Below are 21,301 nucleotides of genomic sequence, written 5' to 3'. Positions count from 1 at the left end.
TGTTGTGAATGCGTACTCTTGATGTAGCACTTAGCAGTAACAGTACAAAGTTATGTTCACGCAGAATTCCTCCAGAAGACCCCCCGCCTGCCCTCCCCCAAACTTACAGGGGAGATAAATCCCCAAGTCTCGTAGACAATGTAGAATATTTTGTTCTAATTAAGTCACAAAACACATTATAACCCCGCCAGCGGCTGCCCTTAAATGAATAATAAGCTAATATGTGAAGAGCACATCCCCACATGAGGAGATCCCATATCTACTGTCAGCCGTTGTTGAAGTCTCTGGCTAATGAACGTGCTCTGCTTCTCTCTGACAGGTCGTTGGTGTTCCTCAGACTGCTGTGGCTGCTGGTTAGTACAACTGTTGGAGCGCTCCCCATAATCATTTTAGTGACGCTGAAGTGTTCAGAAGTTGCTGCTTTGCAGGGAGCAAAAGGGGATTTGTCATAACTTAATTAAACTTTTGTAAAGGGAGGTGGGAATTTCACTTTTCTAAGTGCAACATGTCATTAAACAAGCGGTGAGAGCTGGCTTATTTTATTGTGCAGGTAAAAATGAGTAATTATGTCTTGTGCTTGTTTAGACAGAGGAGGAAGCAGCCCAGTTTTTCAGTATTTCAAAAACTGTAGAGCAAGCTAATCCAATTCAATATCTCAAACCTACAGTTTTGCCCACAAAACACCACCATGACTGATTTAAAAGCATGCCTCTATATCCAAATGGAAGTCCAATGCCTTTTGCATGTTTCAGGCGTATACATTTATCTGAAGTACGGAAATGATTTGGCAAAATAAGAATGCAAATGTGGAGCCCTTGGCGGGGGGAGGGAAGAACAAAAGTCACCCAAAAAGAAGCAAAGTCGAGGGCATTGCCTTGCCTAAATCTTCGTAATGTCCAATAGATGTGACACACCTGGATAAGACGCTTTCATGATGGAGGGACAGACTAGGAGTGGCTACCTGCATTCTGTCAAACTCCTAACAGACTTGCATGTGTTTCTTGAAGTTGTAGCTAGTTACCATTTCTAGAACTTTTGAAACAAATGACCTTTTCTGGGTGTCGTGGTCTCATTTGGCCAATAGGTCCTCTGGATCCAAGGCCCATATTGTTGGGGTTTGTGCCTTACCCAAAGCGAAACTGTTCCTTGTATTTCCACACCGTGAAATGTAAAAACACCTGTGTGCTTTTTATCTTCCTGACAGGTGTGATGCTAGGTCTTGCAAAAGTCATACAGACGCAGTCAAACGTAGCACACCGGGAAGGTACTGCCTGACCCACGTACTGTGGTAGTGGTCGTTTTAGTTTGGTTTGCTGTGGCAGTAGACAGATGAAAAGGCCTGATGTCTGGCATCACCACCATAAAAATAGTCTGAGCAGCAGATGTAAAGCTTTTCTTAGATATAATCTATCTATTAAACATCTAATCAGAACTATTGTCACCAATTTCAATTCAGTTGACTTCAGTAAAGTGAGTAGTGAAATGCGTGTGATAGTAATGTCCTTAGAGCCCGTTTCTCTTATTAAAAGAGGGCTCAGAGGAGAAATGATTTGCCAGCTACATAGAAGTGACCTGCAGGCTGCAGCACACCTCAGAACAGCACAGCATTTGTGTGGATAGATACAGTCTCTTCAGTTGTCTCCTTCTACTGTGACGTACACCCACCTTTGCCCTTGTGCAGTCTTTCCTTCCGTCTATAGCCTTAGCACAGATTTTATCTACAAATGTAAGTCACTTGATATTCCATCCAGGGAAACCATCTGAAAGTAGCAGGATATCAGCGTTGCCCTTTGTGCTTGCTGTGACAGTGGTATCCCTAGTAAAAATTTGGTGATAAGGATATGGCTAATGCTTAACCTGAGGTCCAGTTAGACAACCACTGAATGGGAATTTTGTTGGTGTCACAACTTCGTTCGTTATGATCAGCTCATGTGAGTTTATACTCACTTGCATCTTATACCGATGTCAAAAGGAATAGTCTCTTTCTAGAACCAAGTCAGTCATTGATAACTGGTCTTTCAAATGTATTTTGGGATCTGTTTAAATCAATGGAAATTATTGCCATGCCTGAGAAAACTTGGGCTCGTGTGGGTCCTCTGTGAACTGTGATTGTAAACATGCTGGTTACGTTCAGCAGTGCAGAGGTTCTGTGTTATTTGGGGCCTGATGTCTCGGGGTCCTGGTCTGTGTTCACAGCTCTACGCTCTGTCAGTACCTTTATTGCACTACTACTAGCAAACATCTTTTGAACGTTTTTTCAAATAAGAGGCTGTTGTACAGTCTAGTATTAGAGTTGTATGTAGAGAGTATGTGTGTTTCTGGCACTGGATTAAATGGACGTGGAATCTCTGCAGTGTGAATACTCCTGTAGCATCCGCTGGGTTTTGGTGCAGTCTCAGAGCTTAAACTACTTGAGGCAAGTTTCTTTTCATACCCAGCTTGTGTACATAATCCCTTTCCCATCATGACTGGCATCTTCCCATCACAGTGTCCGCAGGATAGCCAGTGGTTTCATGGAGCTGGGAAGTGAATTTGGGAAGGTCAAAAGCAGTGTTTTTGCAATCAGGTGGCCTGGGATCGCATGGGTGCTTGGCCTCAGGGTTTGCCTCTCCTGCTGATAAGCGGGGAGCCTGAAACTTCTGAGGCTGGCACTTCAGCACCAGGAGTGCTGAATTCACTTTAAAATGTTATAATCTTACGATCTTTGTGCATTGTGGGCTTGATCAAGCTAGGCAATGGTACCGCACAGTCAAAAATAACATGTGCCGGCTGGCTGGAAACTGCTATCCCAACTGCTCCCTGTTTTGCCAAGAGTTGTCTGCTGGCTTGTTCACTGGAATGTACAAACCTACAAAAGAGCAGCTGCGAGATAAGATGCTTAAACTGGCAATTTCCCTTTACCTAGGAAAGGAGAAAGAGGAAGACTCTTGCATGCTGCCTTTCTCACTTCGATGGGGTTCTGTTGAAAAGTTGCTGCAAGATATGCCTTTAAAAATCCATCTACAAGAAAACCCCAACCAACAAAAACCCAATCCCCAAGCAAGCCTGAGAGCACTCACACCCACATGGCTTTATGGGATAAGGATTGTACGGTGTATTCCTGTTACAACGCGCGATTGTTAAACCACACAGTGCCTCTGTGTGAGCGTACACAGTGAAAGTGGTTGGAATTGTTTCCTTTGTATTCGCTCAACTGAAAGGCAGTGATTGCGTCGGCGCCAGAGCCGGGAACGAAAAGGGCTCCTCACCAGCGCATGGTGGTGCAGTCGCGGCTTCCACGTGTGAATTCAAAAAAGGACAAACCACAGGATAAAGTGAGAGCACTGAAATTTTTATTTGTTACCTCTAGGTACCACGAGTTTGACATTAATAGGCAAGACCAGTGAATGAGCAGCAGTACATTGCATTCAAACCTGAATCTTCAAAGCACCAAAAATGGAGCTAGATTTACTTCTGAATCCTATAGTCAGCACACTAGCCTGGACTGGCTGCATCTCGTATTGTCCCTAATTTAGTAGTACATTGTTATGCAGTTAGGGGGCGTGAGGAAAGAGTCATCGTGTAGTACCACTTCTACATCATCATAGGACTACAACATGCACATTCTACTATGTGGCCCAAGCAACAAGAATACAAGTAGAACAGTTACGGGTGGAGACAGGTTCATGTTAACATCACCTATGAATTCGTAGAAACCTTTTTGGACGGGTACCTACAGCAGTTCATCAATTTGTGTGGGAACATTACACGCATGCACAAGTGATACAGTGGAAAACATAGCAGGAGCGGCAGCAGGACGAAGGACAAAAGTGAAATCTGTGATGGGATGCACTGGAATCAAGACCTTCCTCAGCTTTCTACAGCAAGTCTCTGCTCTGTTAGCGAGGCCTGCTGGGCAACAGTTTTGTTCTCATGGCTGCGGAGTTTTGATACGACTTCTAGAAACGCCATGCTGTGCACTTCCTTTTGAAGAGGTTCTGGAAAAAGAAACAGTAAAAGAAACGGTGCTTTGTATGAGACGGCAAAAGAACAGAAAAGCTTGGCGAGTGTGAGAAACTCGTCTGCTGAACCTCATACACACATAAGCACACAAATGTGTGTGTACACATAATCTTTTTATTTACTTTTTTGAATTGCTTTTGAGGATGGAGAGAAAACTCTCCAGGGCCTGGGGCATGCACAGACTCCACAGATTTCAGGTAGAGATGAAGGATGAAGCTGCTGCATAGCAGTGAAGAAAATCCACCTGGATTGCTTTCCAAAACAGGTGCTTAGGAAGTAATTTTAGTGAAAATATTTTTCTGCTTTATTCCTTAAACTAGCCTGACCAAGTGAGCTTGCCTTGAAAGGTTCACGAAGTCGTTTGTCTGTGTCAAATCGTTCTGGTTGTTTGTGTGTGAAGTGGGTGCGATGTTTCTCTAATGGATGTGTCACCACCTGCTCACTGTTAGCTGTCCATTTGCAGTTCAGCTCTGAAGTTAATACATATACAACACGTGGTGCACCGCTCAATGCGGTGCATATGTATACAGCACTTATGTTTTACTCAAAACTGTGGGACTGTTTCACAATTCTGATCCTGGATTGCACTGTACCTTGTATTAACAAGGAAAGGTTGGGAACAACCCATAAAATTGCTCAATTTATTTTTTTTTAATTTGATGAGTTTTCTCAAAGCCCTGTATTCTAGACGTCTCACAGTTGAGATCCAAAGCAGCTGGTTTTGTTTCATGCCCTGTTCAGGCCACTCTGGTGAACTCCTACTCAGCAATAAACACCTACATACACTTTTTTTTTTTGCTTCCCAAGTGCTGCTGGGAGCCTAATCCCTGAGCTTCCCAGGAGAAATCCCAACCATCTGTTTCAGATTAGCTATGCTGTATGCTATGCACATTTACTTTTTTTTTAATAGCAAACTCTGACATTTTCTTCCCTTCCTACCTACTTTCTTGTTCACGTTTTCAGTTTTCTTGCAGTTTAACCCCTACCATGTAAGAGCTGGGACCTCACCCTGCTGTGCACCTGGAACCTGTACACACAGAGCGGTATCAGTTGGGGTCGTTATGCTGTGTAAGCACTTCCAGCTCTCTGTCTCCTTCTGAGAGATCATCATGTTTAAGCAGGTGTTACTGAACTGAATTTCAGGAATTTACTGTGCTTTACAGTGGCTGAATACTTCTGCTTAACGTCCAGATCCGTGGGAGTCTGGAGACCCTCGCACACAGAAGTAACTGTGCTCTGCTTTTGCTGATTCTTTGTTACATGTTTCCATTTTCCATTGTCCTAATTTTTCCCTCTTCCCATCCATTCACTCAGTTGCAAGAGCAACTTCCAGATAGCAAAAATCACATATAAATATATATCTATTTACTGCTTAACACACAGCTGTTGGCAGTATCAAGTTAAATGTTATGCCAGATACCCTGTAACAAAGGATAGTAACAGCAGCAGTCACTGGAGAATTAAACTCACCAATAATTAAACCAGAGCAACCACTTCTAGTCTTTGTGGAGCTATACTGGGGTCAATTACTGTAACATGGCTACACAGGTCTGTTTACAGTAGAATATGGAAATGTAAATATAAATGCCTACTGTGTGGAGGCAGTGGCGAAAGTAAGTTAAGAGGCAACAGAGCTGAGAGAGATGTATTTTAGTATTTTCATGTGTAAAGAGCAGGCTTGGCTCTTTGATCCCCCCCTCCTTGGTTAAAATAGTTTTTAAAAAAAAAAAAAAGTTAAAAGTTAATACTAGGGTTGCTCAGTTGTTACTCTCGTGTACTCACTAATTTTACACAGGTCTGTTCATCAGGAAGCAGGTCTGAACACTGGGTCAGCCAAGTGCTGGGCCTCAAATTTACAGCTGCATATCGCAATAACGTGCATCCCCTGTGAGCCTGGGAGCAGGCCAAGATGTCTCATGTCTAGGCAAAGCTTATAGTGTGGTGGCAGATTGAACTCTGCCAGTTGGAAAACCCTAAAAAAACCCCTAAGACAAGACTGCTCCTTAATCTGGTGGAATAGAGACAGGTATTTGACTTTAAATAACTCTGTCAATCTTGCAGGTGACAAAATTCAGGGAAGGGAAAATGCAAGTATCGGGCAGAATTTCTGAGGATGATTATTTTAGTTAGAAGCAGTGGGAATACACGCAACATTGCAGAGAGGCTGAGGGGGAACCATTCTAAAATGGATGGATAATCCCAAGCACAAAATGGCTCAAGGAGGTTGGGAGTAACAATTACATGTCTTAACATTAAAGTGAATGCTTACTGGGAGCTGAGGCTTGTTAGCAAATTTTGCGCACTATCTTTGTACATTGAGATGTATATACTGCTCTAAAAACAAATATTGTTCCTTTAAGATGGCAGTAATACAGCATTCACTCGCATGGATGTACAGGTCACCAGTTATGCTTACAGTAGGCACGGTGAACTCTGTTCAAGAAAAGAAAAAAGGCAGCTTTGTTTACAGAGACAGCACACACTTAGCTATGGTAACGTTTAATCAATTCAGTTGAATTGCTGTAAACTCATCTCTGGAGAACCTTCAAATGTTTCACACTTGGCAAGTCGTGTGCAGACAGGCTCTGAGTTTCCACCTTTCTGTACTTAATCCAGTTCTTTGTCATCTTAGTTGTCTGTAAATTTTGGAAACCTTTATGGAATGAAATTTGCTCTCCTTCCACAGAGTAAATACTTCTTAAAGAACTGAATGAAAGAAATGTAGCCACTTCTAGAAACCTCAGCTGGAAATCCAATTTCCCCATGATACCTTGCTCTTTTTTTGTTTGTTTGTTTTTTTGGTTTGCCCACACACAGGTGGGAAGTTGCAGTATCAAACTGTAGCCTGCCACACCATCCTCAAAACAGTCTGACCTTCAGCAGAAGGTTAGCTCAGAAAGATCAGACATTGCAGTGTCCAGCCCTGGCATGTGTTAGCGCACGTCCTCCTCGTCTTTCAAAGCAACCATGAACAGTTGTGCCTGGTGGGCCGAGCATGTGAGGGCTGCTGAGGGATGGACTCTTCCTGGTGAGGTAAGTGTGAGGATCCCTCCTAAAGCAGGGCTATAGCCTACGTGCTGCACTAAGTCCTCATCTGTGTGCACGGGTGTCCTTGCAAATACTACCTGTATCTTCATCTGTTTCCTACCATTCTTGTAGGAATTTAAAACTACAAGTGAGGAGGCTCCTTGCAAAATTCCACCGAATTTTACTTGACTAAGTTGATCAATAAAAAAAAGCCACCACACATCAATTACAGGGAACTTGCAGCTAAAGGTGAAAATAAAGTTCTTGTTATCTGCATATTTGCAAAGAGAGCGTGATACTGTACAGTTTTAAATTTAAATGCGTTTCATTTCTCTCTTGTCAGTCGGAGTTTGAACTAGCTGCATCCTGCAGAAGCCAGAGTCCAATTTCTGCAGTTAATGTCCAAGACTGAGTTAACAGCCTCTTTCTTGACACTATAAATAAACACTACAAATGAAGTGTCATAGTAAATTGAACCCTTCTGTGTACATTCATGGTGAACAGAGAATCAGTTTCAGTGCGTTTGCACAGGTTCTATGTCAGGCTAAAAGAGAGAACTAAGTTTAAATACATAAATCTCTTAGGAAAGCAGCCCCTCCTGAATACTCACCAGATCCTATGAGGGCACAGATCAGCACCATGGAGTTGTATTTTATTTCTGGAGCACTCCTGTCGTCTGAGAGCAGTCTGTGTAGAATCTGAACAAGCTGAGCATTTTCAAGATCCTTTTCAGCAGTGACTGAAATACAAGTGAAAATTTGTAAATCTGGAAGTGCCGCTTGCTTTGATGCTTCTGTGTGTTAGCCGTTATTGAAACATGGATCTCTCACCGTAGTGAAAGCGATGCTGTGGTACATAACTCACTGGCGTAATGATGGTATGATGATAGGAAACACAGCTCTTGCTATTAAAATGTAAAATAGCCTAACTGCTTGAAAGGACAATCGGAGTTTAATGATAAAATCCAACCTTAAACGTGCAGTGAGCTGATGGAAAAGCCACCAAGGTTTCTAGCGATTTAGGCCAACACCCGCAATATTTCAGCTTTCAAGACTTCCATTGCCTGAATTTGCTTTTGGAAATTTTGTCTGAGTAAATACAGATGGTGTAATTCTTGATTCCATGGTAGAGGGAACTCAGGGTCCATTGTAAAGGCTGTGAAAAACTTTTCAAGATCAGTGTGTGAGTTATTTCCTCTGTAGTTTTCTAAGAAACATTATATACTGAATTCAGGCTTGAAACATTTAAATGTCTGAAGACAAGATAAAGAAGGGTTAGACGATTCATGTGAATAGGAACATTTTTCCTTTTAATTAAAACAATTCCCTGATGCATTGGCAGCGATTTGGAAGCTGAACATAGCATTCCTCTAGTACACGATGCCAAGAGATGAAATCAAGAGCAAAAATATGTAATGCTGCTTGTTTAGTTTGTTACCTTAGTTAATAAGCAAGCAAATAGGATAAACAAACCTCTGTTGGGCATTTACCTTTTTGTTTGGTAAGCTGAGGTACTACAAAGGCAGGTCAAGACATATAATCATCTCTGCCTTCATATGGCAACTCTTGCACCTGTTTCTGTGGAACTTAATAATAATAAAGACATTTTGGGGGCATCATCCACCTCTGTGTGTATTCTCTAGCTCTCACTAGTGAGATAAGTGAAAGCTTTACTTTGATAATACCTCTCAAAAGGGGATTAACCATTCCAGTGTAGGAATGTAGTCAGGTCATATAGTCTCCACTCTGAAGGACGATTTTCTTAACTGTTAGCCTTAGGTTTTACCCAAAATCTGGAAGTTATGTTCGAAGGCCTTTCTAGATCATATGATCACCTACCAGAACGATGGAGCAGACACTGTATTACCAGCAAACTCCAGTTTTCTGCATAACCTTACTGCCTGCCTATGTCTGCATGAACTGTCACGTATTTCCATGCTACTGAAAGGCAGGTGGGAGGAGGAGGCTTTTCTATGTTGCAAAAGAAACTCGCACAACTCTCCCTCTACACCTTCTCTTGGGCACAGACTAGAAAGAAAACAAGTAGAGTTAACCGCCGGGATACTCACCTAACTCTAAAGCCGCTATTAATGCCAGCGCAACGAGAGCTTCGTTTTGCATTATTACGTGTTCACTTGTTGCCATGGTTACTAAATGCTTGATGCCACCACTCTGTACAATGGTTCTAATTACATCCTAAAATAAATAACATAGAAATAAAAAATTCTGCATTGCATACAAACTGTATTAAATAACGGAATTGTCATGGGTGCTGTTATCTTTGGGTAAGGATACTCGTTGGCTTTATGCACATACAATCACTTTATACGTAAATGTATATACATGTGGGCTGCTAAATTATCTGCTATTACTCTGCAATTATAAGATATACCCTGTTAAACCAAGCCAGTTAATCACATGATTAAGTTAAGACACGTGTAACTAACTCTTTTCCAGGTTATACTGTGAACCCCAAGTTCTCATGGTGTGCCAATAATCGCCTAACAATGAGTCCACTCTGTTACGTTTGAACGCAGCTGGTGTTCAAAGATGATGAGTTTTTCCTTCTTTATGTTGTGATGTTCAGAGCAGCTTATCAAAAGCACCCAATAAACCATGTATTTGGGATAAGGAGACACGAGAATATAGTTTTAATAAAGTTATCAAATCCTTCATCTCTCTCCATGAGTTTTCAGAGTTTCTTCAAAATGTTCAGAGGTGAGATCACAAATATTACACTTTACTACGTAATAGAAATGGTGTACTTGAAATGAAAATGCTGACTGGGTAAAATGGCTTTAAAGCAGTTTAAAGTGGCTGTAAAGCAGTTTAAAATTATGCAGCTGGGATTCTGTTTCCAAGTCAAAAATTTGATCCAACTTACCCATGTAACAAAGGATGAATAAAGACCTCTGGTGTCTGCAGGTCTTTGATTAGTTGTTGACTATCATTAAAAAAGTGAGTTTGCACCTAATGTTTTCCACCATTATATGTCCCAAAAATACTTGCAAAATGTTTGCCTGAAAATCAGGTAACTTGGCATGCCGAAGGGAAACTGTTCAAGGAAGTGTGGTTCCGTTTTTATTTTTTATTTGTTCTGTGAGTGCACAAAGTTTTGAAATAGTAGTTATTTCTTGAAAAAGAATCTGATGTAAATTTTTAATCAATGTGTTGAATTTCCATTTAAAGCACAAATCCCTTTCTAACTCCAGGCACAAGCTGAAACTCATTAACTGATTCATGTGTTTAGAATGACTTATGTTCCAGTGCTCGCACGGGCTATGCAGTGACATTCTTTATGCAAGGAAACAGACACAATATGATCATAATCCTTGAAAACTGAAATATTTTTAGATAACCATATTGAAGATGCTAGTGGCACAAGTCATAGCCTAATGACTCAAGAATTTCACATTTAAAACCTATTTTTTCTGAATGATACAATGTACGCAGGCATGTAAGTATTTTTATATTTTTCCTTACTTGCAATGATGTGTTTTATTATTTGCGATTTTTCTGGTGGAACTCCAAAGCTGTTTTGGGACTTCATGCAATAATCTGGGAACTGCTCATTTCTGTTTGAATTGGTGTGGAATTTTGGCTATATAAGCCTTGGGAATCAATCAGCACCTTTGACATAAAATTTTTTTATTTTGTAGGTGAACATCACCCTCTAAAAGGCAGTATCAAATAGACAGAAGAGATGACAGCAGTCAGGTTTGGTGCTAGTGTGGCTTAACTCACAAGTACCTACTCCATTTTTTAGAATGAGAGATAAGTTTTCTAAACTACTGTCACCTTTGTAAATATTACCCCAAATCCTTTAAAATTAAAAACCGAATTCAAATCTAACGTGCTGTAAAGAACCATACAGTTCTACTCATATTCAAACCTAGAGGGCAGTAAAAGCATTAAAAAAATCCACCCTCTCAGCTCTGTTTTCCTCTTCCAGTCAAGTTTCTTCTATGCGTACATAAACCACACAAAAGTTCATCTGTGATAATTCTGTTAACTTCTTAGTATCTATTTGATGCCATCAAAAATGTCTCTGTATTTAGGATTGATTCTGTTTTCCTGTAGAGAGTATTGATAAAAACTCGCATCTGTGCTGGCGTATGCCATCTACGCATGTATCTTGTGGACTGTGTGTGGAGGGCAGAAAAAATGAGAACTCAGAAAAAATGAAACCTGATCAGTTTTAGAGGCTGAAAATAAAATGGAGAATGTGCATTAGAAAGAGACAGTAATATTAGAAATCAGCAAGGATTTAAATCTCTGTAAGTCCTGTTGATTTGTTTTTGGAGAGGCTCAGTATAGATCAGGTCTACAATATGTTTTCCACTTTGCAAATGCCATGAATGAATGAAAAAGGCCACTGTTAAAGCCTGAGTTGTCCAAACCACACTTGCTATTTAAGCTCAGTTATGCAGCCGGTGTTCGTGAACACACTAAATGAAGTCTGAGCCTGAAATAGCTTGTTTCCAGAGGAGATGCTTTTGTTCCTTCTAAGGCTATGTTTTGCCTAATATTCTCCTGAGCAAGGACTGTGGACTTGGACTGCTTATGTAAAGGTATTTGGTTGATGCGAAGGTGATGGGAGGAACAGAACTCACCTGTCCCACAGTTTCTGTTAATGTCATGCCTTTTGCCATGTACAAGCAAGCTTCTGTTAGAATTTGGAATAAATGGTCCTTTCTAATGATCTGTTAGAATCTTAAAACTCTGAAATATGCTATATGAAGAGTAGGGGAACAGACTATTTCTGGATCTCAATTTTATATATATATATATAGCAAGATCGTAACAATCGAGTGCAATGATTCTTCATATATAGCATCATTAAAACGTAGAAAATATGGCATGCTGAACTTCTACAGGATACCATACAAACAAAAATGAGTCAAGAACTTAGCCACGTGAATTCTAACAGCGTTCCTTCAACTGGCCTGCCACTCTGTTGTGCTTTGTTTAAAATTTTTTTTAACTATGTAGTTCCAGTGAGCATTTAAACCTGTCGCTTGTGTCTGACTGGCAGGTCCTGGAGGCAGAGGAGATGTAACACATGAATTAACCAGCCTGGCTCTCTAGAAGGGTTACATACTGGAGGCCTCGGCTACCAATACCAAGTGCAGAGGTAACTCTTAGTACTTACAAGCTGACCTTTTTCACCACTAACTTACTTTTGATTTGCTGTGTCGTATAAGTGCAGAAAGTAGTCTGTTGGACTCTCCCATCACACCTGCGTGATCCTTGGCTTCACACCACTCCACCAATCGTTCCACCAGTTTTACATTTTTGCCCAGCTGTTCAGCTGCTTCTGCTACATGATGCCGGAGCCAACAACACAGCAAAAAAGTTGTCACTTTTTTTAAGCAAGTGTTAGAAAGTTAGCTGAAAGTTACTAACTAGAAGGAGTTTGTTAAGTGGAACTTCACTAGCTTGCACTAACGGTGGGAAAAGTCTAATTTGCATGGAAGCAAGTAAAGCCAAAATTTCAAAATGGAAACAAAATACAGAAAAACATTCATAATACAGTTTTTGAAAACAACTTCTCACCCCAGTTAATGAGGCTTGTGCATTGATTAACGGTAGGGAAAATACAGTGATGTCACACTCAGGTGAGCTAGCTCAAAAATTTAAAACCAGAAGGGACTGCTGCCAGAAGGGGAGCTCTGTGGTCAATTAGATTAGGTTTTATAGATTAGTAAGTCACGTAAGTTTCTTCAATGAATTTCTATTTCATATCTAATAGCTTTGCTAGAACTAGAATGGCTCTTTTGAAAAAATCTGCAGGACTGGTTCAAAAATCTAGCTACTTTTGGTTTTTAGCAGACTTCTGATGTGACAAATCCTCATCCTGGAACAGGCTGTTAAACTAAAAGGTGCTTGTTCATTTTGACATTGCAGTTTATCCATTAACAAGTGCATTAGTGTGTTCCAAGGAGCTAGCTACAGCCAGGAAATGCAGTAAATGAACAGCAAAACAGGAGTGGTAGCTTAAAACACTCACGCCTCAATCCATACTCGTAATGTGACAGTGTAGGAGAGTTCTGAAGTACAAAAGTAAATAAGCATTCGACACCTATTCTGAGGGTCCCTGGTAGTCAGTTTAGGAGTTCTGAAAAAAAAATCAACCCACATGCCTCTCCCTTTGCATATGTATTAGATTTATTCCAAGACTTCACGAATAAAATTTTAAAAACCCCTCTGCTTCTCTCTTGCAAGAATCTTGGCAGCATATCACTGACTGAACCAAAGAGAATCACTTAACATAGAGAACAGTTTATTTTTACCTTGTGCATCTATTAACATTCTTAATGTTCCCAGCAGCTTGAATTGAACAGGGGGCATCTCCGATCTGAGAAATTTCAATACAGCTTCTGCAACACCAGCTGATAGCATCTTGGCCTTATTTACAACTGCATGAATAAAGAACAGGAATGATCTCAAGAACATTTCTGGAAGATGCAGTTTATTTCTAAGATGGTCTTGAAGCAAATTTTCAGACACAGTTTGAAAAATAGCTTGTGAACACAGACTTCAGGAACACGAGTGTGCCACATTGTGGAAAAATGTCATGGTAGCTAAGACACAGGTGTGAAATTAAGTGCTTTTTCCTAGCATGCCCATCTAATTTCCAGTGTTCAGCCTGAACATAAGCTGAAGGCTAGACTTTTCCCCCTTGGTCTAGGAAAGGCGTCTTCCACAAAATGCATGAAGCAGAAGCCCAGGCTAGAACTTGCACCCCAAAATATAAGGAAACTTCTCTGATTCCTAAGAACACTCTTCTATTTCACATAGGCAAAGGAACTAAAGCATCTAATTAGCAGAATAACCTCTTACCCGGTTCCAATACTTTATACAAACAACACTGTGGCCTGACATGTCTGGAGCCTGTAGTCCTTGTATTGCCCCCTCCAAACTCTTTTATCCCCTCCACTAGTCTAACTTCTCCATTTTATGGAGCTCTCTGAAATATATGTAAGGTGCAAACTTGGTCCAATATTGTACTTAGAAAAAAGTACTTCTTTCATATTTAAAGTAGTGTTTAACAAGCAGTTCATCACTGAGGCCAGTTATTACTTGTTCATTTTTCTATAACAATATACATTAAATCTTATGAAGGTCTCTGGCAGACATCCGTGAGCATAGGCTACAAGGCTGACTGATGGAAGTTAATAGAATTACTCACCTAAGAAAGGTAAGCAAATGGCGTACCACTAAAGCTGCATGGGTTTAGTAATGTATGCATGATCATTTTTAGAAAGTTATTGTTTGTCAAAACTGAAAATAGTAAAATAAGGTTAAATGGATGAAAGACTTATTTCTGGCTTGGTACAAGAAAGCATACACAAGTATTACAGATTTGCTTTGTTTTTATGTGCATGTGCTCTGCCTTTTATGCTTGGGTAATCAAAACTCATGCAAATTAAGTTATTAAAAATGACAAAATTAGCATTCAGTTCATTGCCTACAAGCAGTAACTAACTGCAATAGGCTGGCTATTCTAACAGTTTACCTGCAGCTCTAATTTGTGAATTCTCAAAGCTTGGGGAGGTTACAGTAAGATGCAGTGTTTCAACAAAGTGGGCACTGCTCTCTGGTGTGGACCCTCAGCTGTGAGAGAAATCCCAGAAGAAACAAAAACAAACAAACAAAAAAGCAGTGCTGTGGACAGAAAGGATTGAGAAATCACATCTGAGGCCTCCTCAACTCCCTGCCTATTACAAAGCTGCCCTTTCCTTGGTGGGGGATGATACTGTGGGATCAAAGTGGCGAAGGATGGTCAATAGGCCTGTGATGTATTTAAAATTGCTGGTCACAAGCACTGTGCAAAAGACATAAAAGCGATGATGGGCCTGAAAAGCAGCAGTCTGACCTGCCTCTAGGACTGTCAGTCAGTTCTCCCGCCCTCATCCTCTGGGGGGGTGCAGCGGGAGAACAGAATTTCACCTTTGGGTAATTAGCAATGCAAAGTGAGGCTTACCGGGAATAGCCAGATTTCTGAGAGCACTCAGTGCAGCGTGCTGCACCGTTACATTTCCATCCTCCACATGTCTGTCTAGCAGATCCATCAGCTTTTGAACTATGCCATTATCCACCATATGGATGCAGTTTCCATCTGTGCAAGATGAGACAAGTCACTTGTGAATGGAAGATTATTACTAAGATTTTTACAAGAGCTTTTTAAGAATAGAAGGACTATTTCCTTGCTCCTTCCTAGATTTTATTGTTGAGAATTGGACCACCATCATCAATGGGAGTTGCAGTGCTCATGATAAATTTAGAAGAGTGATATAAGAAAAACTGAAAAAGGCAGAAATCTCCTATACCTCTCTACAAATGTGAAACTATTTTTAAAGTAGGCTTAATGCTTTTCAGGATTGTAAAGTATAAAACTACTGATGTTGCTGTATAGCTCAATACCAGCTTTACCACGACACACAGGTTTTTTTTGTAGCTGTACAGACAGAGCATGATAGAAGGGCACAGATAAATTAACATAAGCTATTATGGCATATTCTTACCATTTCTGGCAAAATTTGCAATAGCCAGTGCTCCTGCAAGCTGTAGCTGATGGCTATTGGAAGGAATCCATGAAAGTACTCTTTGGAACACACTGCCTTTTCCTCCTTCAAATAACTTTTGCATGGATTCATCTGGGGTAAAAAGCATAGACAGTCAGCAAGCCAAAGAAGAGTTTGTTAGGGAAAATTCTTCTCTTTATGTCTGTGGAGCTCTGCTGGCTTCACTACAATTAATCCAGAACTGCAATGGGATGAGAGACAAAATCTGACCCATGAAATGTTAACTTGCAGGTAGCAGGTCCTCTAGGTTATTTAGAAAATTAATAAATAGTAAAATTCAGCAGCCAAACGGCATTACAGGTATCTGCTGTTGCTTTGCAGAAAGTGACACACTGTACTTACCTCCAAGCAATAATAAAACCATAAGATCAGAAGCTGTTTTAAGCTCTGCAACATCATCCTCTTTGTCACTGTCCACAGTCTTCTGGACGATCTCAAGTAAGCACTCCACCAAGCCTGCTTCAACCAGCTGCAGTTTAATGACATCTGAAGAATAGCATGGATAATAGGAGTCAGAATCATGATTTTAAATACATCTATTGTACATACACACAGATCAGACTGTGAAAGAAGTAGTGATGTCAATGGTTTCACTGACAGCTTGTGTAGATAAAACTGCAATTTTTAAATTCTCAGGGCCAACTTCTGTTATTATTCGTCTACCAGGCGCTCCCCCGGCTCTGTTGTGCCTTTAGAGCACAACTATATGCTGAAGCTGTATGGAGCTACTCTTCACTTATCAAAAACGAGGATATTTCTCTACAGCAAACTGCTGACATCTCAGTCATCACGCAGCAGACTCATAAGGACTGTGCTGTGTTTGGGCTTTCCAAAGACTTTTGACTGTGTGCAGAACAAACTTGGCGTTTCTTCTTCTATTTCATGTACAGAAGAGCTACTGACTTCACTGAGAGTAATCACCCGTTTCTTTTAGCTGAGCCAAGATTTCTGCCATTCGTTGAAAGGGCTGCAGGAGGAGTACAGTAAGGCCAAATCCAAAAGGCTGGGTTGGGAGAGAAATTTGCTGTGATTGAAGAAAAACTGGAAACTGATGAGGCAAACTCATTTCTTAGTTGTTATTGGCAACAAGGCTCAACAGAGAAGGTGATAAACTTGTTTTTCAGGTGGTGAAATAGGACTTGGGAGCAATATTCTTACTGTTGTATCTACAACACAATCTCTAACAGATTTTTCCCGGTGAACTTGGAGCTGGGAATCTCCTTTACATGCCGAAACTCCCTTTCTGTAATGTGGGAATGGCAGGTCGTATGATGCTGTGTTATGTCTTTTTGTTACATGAAAGTGATTCTGGTAGTTTTTGCATGCTGATTTTAGAAAGCAGTCACAAGCCTCTGCAGAAATGTGCAAACAAATGGATTTCTCTTAGCTTTCTGTATGAAATGGTGTTTGAACAATAAGGAGTTTAACCCAAGTTAAAATATTTTTAAAGGCCAAAGCTTTGGAAATATTTTTTTCATATAGTTTACAAGTTGGGTGAGGAGAAGTGTTCTACCTCTGATGAAGCGATGTGACCGACTCTGTTTCCTGTTGTCACTAGGCTTTTTGCCTGAGTGAAATTCATTGTTCCTCTAAGAGCGGCTGACCTTCTAATGAACTTTATTAGGGAATGCGAAATATCCCATTGGGATTTTTTTAAATAGGTACTTTTGCACTGAGGGACTTTAAAAACCAGAGAGTTCCCTTAGTTGCAGAATACCAGCTTACAGGTGTGTTGTGATTTGACATATAAATTGCTACACCAGTGTCCTTAACAACAAAACAAGCCCTCAAAAACCCCTAGCCACCAAAATCCAGACTCTGCAAATACTTCGTTTAGATGTTTTTGCCTGCTGACCTATTGCTAATTACCTACAATCAAAAGCACCTAAACAGTACTAGCACAGTGAACTCATTTAAGTATGCCTTGAATCCACAGTGGAAGAGTTCAGTTGACTACCTCGTAACATGAAAGCACCTGACTTATGTTCAGCAGCAGTAAACTTATCAAATTTTATTGCAACTATAAAACATAGTCTAAGAAAAATTGAGCATTTGAACTGCAATGTCAAACTCACAAAAGGTTGGACCCAATTCTGTGTCAGTCTCCAAGGACGGAACTATCTTAGAGCAACTTGTAATAAAAGAATATATTTTGACAAAACGTGCATTTTTAGAACTGAAAAAAGGAATCCTGTTTTTACATACCACTTAAAATAAAAGACAAAATAACTTTGTAAATTGAAGGAAAAATTTATCTTGATTTATGCTATGTAAAACAGACACAGACAGAGTATGTGTGTACAACAGAGTAGGATAAAACCTAAATCTTTAGAGTTTACAATTCTATCTAATAATTTATTCCATTCAAACAAGCTTTAATGCTGAGGTGATTGAAACATGGTTATAGAACCATCAAATACTGTGATGTCTTCCATACTCAGAACTGCTTCCCACTTCAGGCCAGCTCCACCTGTTAACTCATTTCTTCATTTCCCTTAAGGGCAGATGGTAGATTATACACACCACCCAGAACTCATTTGGGAGGAACACCCCGGAGGGGCGATCGGGCACACATCATCTTCCCGCTCTGGCTTGAGCAGTGAATGAAACTCAAGTCTCCTGGGGCTACCATAATATACGCCACCAAACACCCAAATTAAATTTATGTGATCTCTCAATGAACAGTAGGGGGAGAGTGTCCAGCTCTTAGCTCTGCAATTAACATGGCCCTTGCAAAAATATGTTCATAGGAAATGGAACTGCCAGTGGTTCTGGGATCCCAGGAAATGACATAATGACTGATGTCCTGGTGATGTAACGGACCCTTGAGCCACCATTTTGCAGACAAATGTTGTAAAACTCTCTGAAAAGCAGCTTTTGATATTCCCACTGCAGGTACAGGGAAATAAAATATAACATAACCATATACAGAATGAATCAGAGGTGGAATTAGCACCAACAATTTGTTGGCTCCTGTGGTATGCTCAGACAATTAAGACCTATTCACTTCATATGAAACTGTCATCATAAGGATCAACCATGGTGGCTTCTGAATGAGGCAGCCAGTTACTCTGCATTTAGTCCCTGAAAAAGACACCGATATACCAAAATACATATAAAGGAATGAATAAAAAATAGCGTAAGAAAAAAAATCAAATTCTCACCATTTTCTGCCAGGGGAGCCAAAACTTCAAAAATCATCTCTTTTTTATCATGCTCTATTTGCTTCTTGAACAGTTTCACAAGCTCTTCAGCAATGTTTGTGTAGGCAAACTGCTCTTTACTTGACTCTGTGAAGAAAAGGAAAAATTCAAGTAAACAAGTAAACAAACCACATCAAAAGGTAGGACTATTTTTTTTCTCTTTATTACCAGGTTTATTCAGTAAGATGACTAATAGTCCTCTTCACAGACAAGAACAATAGACTCCTGCTTGTCACTAAATGAAAAGAAAAATGTCTAACACTTTAAGATAAGTGTACTGACCTGAATTAATTATGATTAAGGCTGTTAAAAATACATAAATCTATGATGAAGGCTGTTGGAGCTGTTTCTGCCCAACAGAATGTAAAGGTAGCTATAGAAACAGTAACATTACAAAAACATATATTTTGATTCCCCTCAGCTTAACAGGAAGACCAACAGATTATGTACTGCATTTTCTATGGGAGAGATGAAGAGTCGTACTGAACGCTTTAATATTTACATAGTTTCACGATGGTGACATTTCCTTTGAAATCTGTGTGTGGCTGTTGCAGGGCTATTTCATACTGCACAGATAGCATAAAGCAGCTTTACAGATGGGCTAGCTTGCTACCAGGAGGTTAGCCAGCAGATAACGGTTCTTCAAATGTAGATTCAACAAAAGTACCTCTTACTCCATTGCCTGTATCTTATTCCTCCTCACTGGCAGTATTACAGGGGATGCAGGTGGTAGGGCTGGTGTTCTGCATTCTCCAGTTGCCACCTCCTGAGGGCCATCTGTAGTTAGAAAACCTTCCAGCACCTTTGCTACTGCTCTAATGGATGGTTAGGGATTATTTTAATGCAGAATTGACCCCAAGGACTGGGGAAAAGTATGAACTGCAGACCTAGACCCTTTTGTGCACAACCCATTATTGTTTTCTCTCAATATGCATGACTGTGTAGCATATTCTAAGTGGATTTTTTACCTTTCCAGTATTTTTAAAAGCAGAACCATCACTCTCTCTATTGGTTTTTTGCCCTGCTTTGACACAGAGTAAGTGCTTCATATAATGCTTCTCAAGGGATCTGTGGAATGCGGTTGTCTCTTAAGTGATGAAAAATGACAACCTGACAATAAAATTCCCTGAAGTTAAGAGGCAAAAATAAAATATTACAGTTACAATGTGATTGACTAAGCTATTGCTTAAGGGAGATTAAAGTATTACAAGCTAAATTAATTTTGTGCCAATCTTAAAGAAGGAGCATCTTTTCAGCGTATGGGAACAGGAAGGGAAGCAGCTGCTGTTAAGCTTCTTTCCCATGGTTCTTATTACTCAACTGGACAAAGCTGGATCTTTCCGAAGAGGGAAAGGAAATGTAGTTCTCAGTGAAGACAGCACTTATTATATTTGATATCCTTACGGTTTTAGTTGCATTTTAGCACTAGAATTTCCAGTATACGACTTGTATTACACTTTCTGCTGTGCAGACATAGTCCCCATCTTGAAGATCTCTAATCTATTCATTTCTTTAGTGCTGTTTTGATGGCTCTATTGGTTTGTTAAGTAGACTTGTCTGCTATAAGCAAAGGTATTATGCATGTGATCAGACTACACTAGATAACATAATATTCTCTCTGGCCTTCAAATCCATGAACTTAGGACAGTTGTGAATAACTTCAGGCCACCAAACAGTACAAACTTACAGATATATTTTTCATATTTTGAACCGCTGAATCTTCTTAGAAATACAGGATGATATCATAACTGCTATATTATTGTACTCCAGTGCAAAAAAACTCATAAGACTAAAATTTCACTGAATAGGTTAGCAAAAGAAGAACAGCAATGTAAACCACAAGTGATAATAAAACACGGGCCCTAACAACCTGTTGGTTTACACCTTGTGGAACTCCAATGAAAACTAATCCACTTGCAAAGACATTGGATCAAAGCAGGACCACAAACTTCAATTTAAATGAAGTTGTAACTAACTAAAAAAATCATCTACAGCTTAGTAGTATTCATGATTTATACATGCAAGTATTTAGTCTAGAACATGTTAAAACTCTACACCTAAAAGAATATTGTACAGGCGGATTTATGAACTGTGCCCATCTCAGTTTCATTCAGTGATTTCCATGAGCCAAATTTAATCCAAATACAGCTTTGTGGAGCTACACCAGGATACATTATTTATATTATTAATAAATAATTCACAGTAAGTAGCAGTGCTCAGGATATACTGGTTAGATGATTTAAAATGTGCTTAGTTGCATTGAAGAATGTTAACATAAAACATAAGGTTGTACTAAGTACCCAAATAAATTGCAGTTATTGAAGGGGAAAAAAAAGAGACAATTATAGATTTTAGAGACAATAAGCAGAAATTGCTTGCTTTAAATTTTGAATGTACCAAAAGGAATGGAACAAGTATTGGTGCAAGGCTTTTGGTAGTCTTAAGATTTAACTGTATGAAAACTGGATGTAAATTTGAGATT

The 21,301-nt window shown here is 39.9% G+C and overlaps 1 protein-coding gene across 5 annotated transcripts in view; it reads right to left on the bottom strand.

The window, feature by feature from the left end:
• Positions 1-3,310: 3,310 nt before the first annotated feature.
• The window catches only part of RAP1GDS1 (Rap1 GTPase-GDP dissociation stimulator 1), a 102,942-nt gene continuing 84,951 nt past the window's right edge, over positions 3,311-21,301 (bottom strand). For all 5 annotated transcript variants that reach the window (XM_075149591.1, XM_075149590.1, XM_075149595.1 and 2 more), the window contains 9 exons: positions 18,781-18,906; positions 15,959-16,102; positions 15,557-15,688; positions 15,016-15,150; positions 13,322-13,447; positions 12,209-12,348; positions 9,098-9,224; positions 7,640-7,768; positions 3,311-3,977 (listed from right to left, as the gene is read on the bottom strand). In XM_075149591.1, coding sequence (XP_075005692.1) covers positions 3,850-3,977; positions 7,640-7,768; positions 9,098-9,224; positions 12,209-12,348; positions 13,322-13,447; positions 15,016-15,150; positions 15,557-15,688; positions 15,959-16,102; positions 18,781-18,906 — 1,187 coding nt within the window. In that variant the 3' untranslated portion in view covers positions 3,311-3,849. The remainder of the gene's footprint in view (positions 3,978-7,639; positions 7,769-9,097; positions 9,225-12,208; positions 12,349-13,321; positions 13,448-15,015; positions 15,151-15,556; positions 15,689-15,958; positions 16,103-18,780; positions 18,907-21,301) is intronic.

Source organism: Calonectris borealis, chromosome 4, assembly GCF_964195595.1.
Source record: "Calonectris borealis chromosome 4, bCalBor7.hap1.2, whole genome shotgun sequence".
NCBI classification, from domain to species: domain Eukaryota; kingdom Metazoa; phylum Chordata; class Aves; order Procellariiformes; family Procellariidae; genus Calonectris; species Calonectris borealis.
The sequence above is the reverse complement of the archived record's forward strand: the minus strand, read 5'-3'. Positions and strand labels throughout refer to the sequence as shown.